At 34.9% G+C, this 8281-nt stretch overlaps 1 protein-coding gene across 1 annotated transcript in view; it reads right to left on the reverse strand.

The window, feature by feature from the left end:
* Positions 1-1588: 1588 nt before the first annotated feature.
* LOC144432515 (popeye domain-containing 2-like) overlaps positions 1589-8281 on the reverse strand; it is an 8502-nt gene continuing 1809 nt past the window's right edge. The window contains exons 2-4 of the mRNA XM_078120739.1: positions 7383-7497; positions 3635-4004; positions 1589-2853 (exon numbers count right to left, since the gene is read on the reverse strand). Of these exons, the coding sequence (XP_077976865.1) occupies positions 3675-4004; positions 7383-7497 (445 nt within the window). The 3' untranslated portion in view covers positions 1589-2853; positions 3635-3674. The remainder of the gene's footprint in view (positions 2854-3634; positions 4005-7382; positions 7498-8281) is intronic.

The following is an 8281-nucleotide window of genomic DNA, read 5'->3' on the forward strand; positions in this document are numbered from 1 at the left end:
GTTATACTTTGCCTAGACGATTAAAGACCCGTAAATGACTAAATACAGAGCGGCTGTTCGACAATTCAGAATGTACGTTAGCATGGCGTGCGTGTAGTATCATGGACACAAAAGGTCAAGAGACAGGTGACCTATGTCATGTGCAATGACCCATAAAAAGTGTAAATTGCTAACGATCGAAGTCAGAAGCCTTGTTCACCTTACATCTATTTCAAGCAACTTCACTGCTAGGCGATTTAGGTACCCGATCAACGTCGCTCACTTAATTGTTACTTTTGCCCAAGAGACCTGAATTATTCAAGGGGCAACTGAAAATGAATGGACGTGCATAAGTAATATGAAGTTAAATAACCCAAAACACACAGTTCACAATCTTATTTGTTTACTTGATTTTCAAAATTGGTTAGGGTTAGTTAAATATTGTGTGAGGAAAGTGTTTTTTAATGCCGAAGGTAGATAGTGTCCAATAACCTCCAGTTTTGCCGTGGTTCTTCGATTACTATAGAGTTCACTTTCTTTCTCTAATTGTATGAAACCTTAGCCATTCTCGACAGCAATACAATGCTTCCAATGAAGCAAACCCCGAGGGTCCTGGATTCTCGGGTATTTCGAATATTCCCAGTCCTTAAAATGAATATCAGTACTTATGGAAACACTAAATTTATTTAATATATACAAGTTAAGCCAATGACTTTACGATTCTAAAAGCGAACACTTCTTAGAAGACTAAGTTTGGCATTTAAAGAGCTCATTATGAAAATAAAGACACACATACAGATTGTTATCGCGACTGGCGAAGAAAGCGATGTGGATATTGGAAATAATACGATGGTTGTGGTTTAGAATAGTCTTTCTGTAATACAAATGCACAGCAATACGATTACAAGAGGGGGGATTCAAAGACTGTCTTTCAAGACGTTACTGTTGACTATATTGGCGTTGACATAAATGAAAGGCGTTAGTGCTAGGCTTTGAAATGGATTGAGTAAATGTGAGGTCACGCAATGGCTGTGTTAACATCTTGTAAACCCCATTAAACACCAAGTATTGATCACATATATACATCGAATTTGTAGCTAACTGCTACTTTGGGTTACCACGTTAGTAACACTCTGGTTTATATTATCACATTTCCAGGAATGTTACAGATCGCTTATTTGATGTATTTATGATTCCAATGAGAAAAAATGATTTAGTTTCTTTTCATTGATTGCCTAACATTGTGTTGTCAATATTGGGTAATGTACGAATCACATAGAACATTCTCAAGATTTAAATGGAAATCATATTTTCAGTTACTCTAGTGCAACTTTTAAATAAAGACTTTGATAATCTCTAACAAATTTTACTTCGGTGGATCTATAGACTATATTGTCTCTGCGGATGTATGTAAAGAGACACAGCAAGGATATTATCCAAATCATTTCAATATTGTCTTTTACGCGTGTAAGCTTACCTTTTCTGTTAAGCGAACCAGAAATTATCGTTTGAAATTATGTATCACGTAGTACAATGACGTAATTATCAGGTGTCAATTGACGTCACCGAATCAGTGATTAATTAATTCTAGACAAATGACATATCCGCCAGATAATTTTTATATATAAATATAAGCATGCATGGCTGCGTAAACTATAGACCTTACTCAAACGCTGATTGAATTGATCACAGGAAACTAAATTTGTAAAGTCTAGACTATATCCCCTTTAAGTATGAGACGATTCTGAAAACATAAAACCTGTTCATCAAAGCATTGTCATGTTGTATTGAATCCCTGACGTACATAACCAGAGCGTGAGATATACGCAACAATGACGTAATACGGGCAACATATATTACTTAATCCAAATGGAGGCATTCTGAAAGCAATAGTAAAGAAATATACGTAACATATATCTAGAATTATGATACGCATACACCCCGAGAGTGACATTCACTGCAAAATATAAGGACATTTAAGATGATGAAAACACATATTTCCTTTTAGACTTCACGTTTCGAAGACTTCAGAATTTCATTTCCTTTTTCGATCTAAATCCACTATTACGCCATAAGGCTGGTGCTGTTTAGATGGCGTCAATATGTTACACGACTTGGATTCCATCCGAGTAATTTAGCTAATGGTGTCCTCACAGTTAAACACTTAAGCAACATATCAACGAAACTGAAAATAGTAGTTCTCTAGAAAACCGAACAGAGAATAATGTTATCCGATGAAGCAATTGATACCAATGGCGCTGCCTGATTGTATCTAAGACTTTGCAATGAGAACCTGAAAATATAGCACCACGGTATAAAACGCCTCTACAATAATTACGTCAAAACTGGTAAAATGTTAGTTGTTACATCAAACTGGAATTAAGTTTAAGACGGTGCTCTCATAAGAGATAAAATGGATCCGAAGGTCAAATGTGAAAAACTGTTAATTTCAGTATTGCATTGAAAATCCTCTAATAAATTGAAGAATGTCAACAACAGGGAGTCGACTTCAGAGTCATGGTTTTACTATAATATTAGTCATAAACATATGCACGTTCTTTTCCTTAATCCACAGATCTTCATCTTTTCATTGCGTTGCTATGACAACACACATCCAATTCAAGTTAATGCCCATCTTCTTATGCCGTGCTTCATCTTTATCGAATCCGTTGCCATGTTAAATAGTGACCTTGAGAATCGATAAACCTAGCAACCCAGTTGTTGTAGTAGTAAGAACCTTTCTCGTTATTGCATTAATGATAAAAGTCTCAACATGAAGTGGTTATACGAAATACTTGTCAGAATAAAGCTAGAAGACTTCGTTAGTGTCTGCCAGTGGTGCGTGATCTTCGTCGACCGGCGAATCTAGAAATACTGAGAACAAAGCAATGAAATAATTATGTCAAAATCGTACAGGTCGTCTTACATATTGTTTCATAAGTCTCTTAATTGAAGAATATACTAATCTCGTGTACATTGTATAAATAACTGCCCATCGAAACCACCGTCATCAAAATCTTCAGCATTTTCGGAACATACATGTTACATTCCATTCCATTAAGCGTTTCATCATAAAATGTAATGACAACCAAGGAGGCAAGCTGATGTTGTTGTCAAAGATACAATTATATCATATGCTGTATGTAGGCATGCTTGCATTGGATTATATTGATGTGTTAGGAAGGAAGTGGTGATATGCTATAGGTATATGGTATATATGAGACTTTTGCATGGTATGTCAATGCCAAATTGTCACAAAACCCCACCAAAGATATTGAACAGTAACTCTTGATTTAGTATTATTTAGTCAATATTATTTCCGTTGCAAACAAATATGTGCTTTGTCGTCGTGAAATTTAAGAAGTTTACAATCAAATATTGCCAGTAAACCTATTTTATCTCCTTTAATGTACCAGACAGTCACTATTTTCGGAAACAGATGTAATCGTTCGATATCGTAGGACGAAGTGCGATAACGGCTGTTACATCGTATTTCATTGATGTGCAGATATACACATATCATGTGTTTTTCTTGTTTGGACATGTGTCTGTTCTCTTTATGGCCAATTGCCACAAGATGCATGGCTTGCTAATGTTCTAGCATGGTTAGTGAATGCATATAGATGAGTTAGCAATGGAATAGGGGAATAAGTACCTGGGATTTTGCATGCTTTGGGTTGCCGTGGTGACTATGATCACACACCTTGATCATCTGTAAGAGGGTAGTCACTAGTGCCGAGAACAGGAAGCCCAATGCCACAGGCACCTCTATGACCTGACGCTAAATGACCTTTCAGATCATAGTTCGGAGGTGGTTCTTTTCCAATACTAGGCAGCCTGATGTCCGGTCTAGACCCTCGTCTTGTTATATTTCTCTCCGTAAGTAAATACAGTTTCTTAGTAATGTCCTTGCCAATAAGATTGGAGAAAACTGTTGCTAAGTACTGATCGTTTCTTAGGAGATGTTGAAGACTGGACCTAGTCCAAGTCATATATCTGCAGTACGTTGTGGCGGTGAGGGTTACCTAAAAGACAGACAAGAACATCTTTATTTGACAGACACACATCAGATAGGCGACATGGGAACTATAAGAATGTTCAATGTCAAGTGTTCAAATAGGTCTCCAGTATGTTAAAATAGTAAACGTCATTACAAGTACAAGTTCAAACTCACCTTCTCTAAATAATACCCACTAATATGTTGTTACAATAATGTTACAGTTATATACACCTGTAAGGATTTATGTACATCGTGTAGTACAGCTCGTAGGTGCATAGTGATTAGACAGTATAATTAAGTAATGTCAGATTTGGATGTACTGATAAAATAAGGACTTGCGATACTTAAATTTTTCAATGACATATAATACTTCTGATAGAGCTGATAATCAAGCATTGTAATATAGTATAATGTACTATATCATCGCACAAACTGACAAACTACAACATATTGCATCCCATACTAATACAAAAGAAGGAAAATGCCAAGTCTATGAATGGCATACACTGTAGTTGCACTACACGTAAATAAAAAGTGCATTGTTACACCATATAAGGATGTATTTAAAAATGGAAAGTATATACTGATAAGTATAGTGCTTAAACTCTGTCTGTCTGTCTGTCTGTCTGTCTGTCTGTCTGTCTGTCTGTCTGTCTGTCTGTCTGACTGTATGTTAGCATGCATGAGTATGTATGAACTTTTATATTCTATTCAGCTGTCAGTTTTATTTTCAATTCAAATGATAATTAGGTTATGATTAACACAATAAAATCGTCATGGCATGTAGAAGTTCCCTTTGTTAATAGTTAGAGCCACTACTTACATGTTTAAACATGTTTGCTGAGCAAATTATTATATTGTCTAACAACGTAGTGTCATATGTATGATGTAGGATGTCTGGAGAACAATCACATTTTCCAGAAATAGGTTCGAGACCTAAAAGTCTTCTATACCATATATACGAACATTATGACATACTACAAATAACCTGTCACTTAATAAATGACATCTATATACACTTTGTGATATCTATATTTGGGTTATAATTCCATTGAAGACTATAAAACGAATTACAGTCCATGGTTGTTTAAATACATTGGGATGAATTATCTGACTGTAATTTCTCTTATTATATTATTTCTTGTAAAGATTAAAATAGACAGTGAAATTTAGACAAATACAATCATTGACGGCTTTGTGTGGAAAGCCTAGGTCTAGCTGTCAACTCGAAGGCAGCAGAGTCGAAATGGTCGAATTTGCGTGAGAATAACTTGGCTAACTGTCGCCTACTACGCTTACTGTGCTCACAAACGTCATACGCCATCATTAAACTCCAATCATATTGAAATAATGAGATATAAATAAACATCATCAGGTGTTCTGGAAGGATATATCATCTTTCGTCACCTGATACATTATAATGAACATAATGCCTGTTGATAAGTGGTACATTACAAGTCATAAATGGAAAGACAACTGACTGTATGGGAGCAATGGAAAGATTTCGTCTGACACACTTCGATGAATATGTACATTATTGGCTATTGGTACTTATTACTTGTCGCCTGAAATAATGTCAGATTCCATCAGTAGCCAGCTGTGCCTATGAAAGTACATGATGACTATTTGTAATACACGCATTGAGTATATGCAAGTTTATATTCAGTTAATTTTAGATAAAAATTTATACATGTATTTTTCCTAAAATTGAAGCATAATTACACACAATGACACCACCATTGAATCAAAGGTACTAAATCTAGAGAAACCTTAGAGAAAATGAAACCAGAAAAAAAGAGACAATCTCCACCTGTCCATTAGACGTTGACATCTAAATGGTACTTGATAATACTAGCATAGGTAGAACGGTGTTAACAACACCACCTGGGAATGATTATATCAGTCAACCTACCGAGCTTGTTATCAATTTAGAAACCAGCTGAGCCTGACTGAACCTTTGCAATGCTTGTTCATATTAGTGAATGCACCACCCTATCCTTCCCTGCCATGATAATTTCTTGTCCATTCAAAATAATGATGTTGAATTGTATAGAGACACACATGGGCACTACACAACACCATAAAGCAGTACAGTGTGAGAAGCCCAGATATCTGCATCTATGAGGTGATTTCAAATATAGATATTATCTATTATACACTTCGTTCGCTAACTCAACTCAAGGATACACCCCTTTCCTTTAATTGAAGCAGCACTTTCTTTTAAAACTCTCGATGGTCGGTGTTTCAGATATGAATCTTTCAAAATAGAAATTGTAGATTGCGTTTGGAGATGAGATCACACATGTTGATGTCTATGACAGAGTACTCTCACGAACACTGCGTGCTTGAAATTCCCGAGTAGCTTTCGTTGAAAAATATGTTAACAAAGTCACGGTAGTTTCGTGCAAAATTCCCTCGGCACATTCTAATAGTAGTATCATTTTGGCAGGTAACGTCTTCGAAATTAAAGGAAACGAGCAAAGTGATGTGAGCAATTTTGTTAACAATAAAATCGCATTAGTTATAATAACTGGAAGCCACTTTGTCATAACGTTTATTCTTATTTTCGACTTATCCTAGTAGTTTTACTTGTTGATTGTCAAGTGATCAAACCTCGTCGGCATTTAGAAAAAAATAACAAATTGTTGACAATATGATTAAATAGTCTACACGTCTTTAGTGATAGCTTACTCACTACGAAAGTGTAAATCAATCAAATCAATCAATCAGTCAAGTTATTAATCAAATGTACCACCAATGACTAATAGATAATCAGTTGATCAGAATAAACCAAGCTTTTATTGAAACGGTGTATTTTCAAAGAGAACACATTATCGAAAAATAGCGAGCCTTTACAACTGTATAGATACTTCTTTTGTAAACAAATTCATTAAATTTGAACGGCTATTATTATCTAATGGGTCTGCTATATGGCAGCTATTCAGTAAAACGTCACGTGCACAAAAAGTAATTCATATGTATATTTCTTTTGTTCTATTACCTTTATACACGATTTAAAAGACATTGCCATACAAATACTACAAAGTGTGTACAATATGCAAGAAATGGCTTAACATTGATAGTCCATCTTGAAGGTCAAGGTCAAAGGTTACGGTCTTACAAGAAAACGTGAATAAGAATACGATTGTGTAGAGTTAGACACTTGAATGGAATCTCAATGTATTAAAGTTTTGAGTTAACTAGTAATATATTGATTGTGTATTGCAAATATGACCACAAACACCAAAAGTAATTCTTTGTTGTTACCTGTCAATATGACTTTAAAAAATTGACAACAAATGCATACAACAAAATGTCTGTAGTAATAAATGGCTTAATTGTATACATTTTGTGATGAAACAAGCGAATAACTTATAGTAAAAGATTTTCATGCCTAACTCACCTGGAAAACATCAGATTCACTTGTTTCATTTTTATAAGACTCCCATTCAGGTGAATCAAGGAATTGGTAGTCTATGATATGATGAAGAAATTCCCCTTCACAAAAAACTTTAACTCTGGGGGAAAGAAGAAAAGATATAATCTGTGTTATGAATGATGAAGAATTTGATTCCATTTCGATGGGGGATTCCTTTAACGCTATAGGATCTACATAACAGACTTCCAATCAAGTGAGTTTTTTTTCCTCTATTCAGAAATGACAGTAAACTCTTAGATGTAGATGAAAGGTTTAACATACCGTAAGTTAGAATGAAGGCTATTGTCGAACATATGAACATTCATTTTGCTTATTTAGAATATTTATTTATATCTGACTGTACTCTGTGAGATTATCAACTTCTTTTTATGTATATAATTTACTGAAAGCCAGCGTGTGGAATTAATATTGTATGTTTCTTAGTCTACAATGAGCTGGGACATTCTTGAAAAGATTCAGGAGACACTTTTTATCGCATGGGCGGCACTTCGATATTTAAATCTAACAAAGCAAGAATGGCGCCATTCTCAATCATCACGCATTTGCTGAGGACGAATGGGAACGTTCCCTCGTCTTTACTAGTATTGTTATTATTAAACTTGCCTAATCCAAAGTGTGCCATTATCATAAAAGACGAATACAGATCAATTCTAAGGTACATCATACAATGTTACCATGAACTGTCAACCTTAATTTCGACTTCACATAAAAGCGGTTTAATATATTATGTAAAATATGGCGTTCAAAATCTGTTAATTGTGACCTATTTACAATGTTAATGGCTCCGAAATTTTACAATAAATAGTGTCATTGCACAGTTAATGCGGAACCATTACCTAAGGCATGTATTCACTATTCCATAT

This window comes from Glandiceps talaboti, chromosome 3 (genome assembly GCF_964340395.1).
Source record: "Glandiceps talaboti chromosome 3, keGlaTala1.1, whole genome shotgun sequence".
In the NCBI taxonomy this organism is placed as follows: domain Eukaryota; kingdom Metazoa; phylum Hemichordata; class Enteropneusta; family Spengelidae; genus Glandiceps; species Glandiceps talaboti.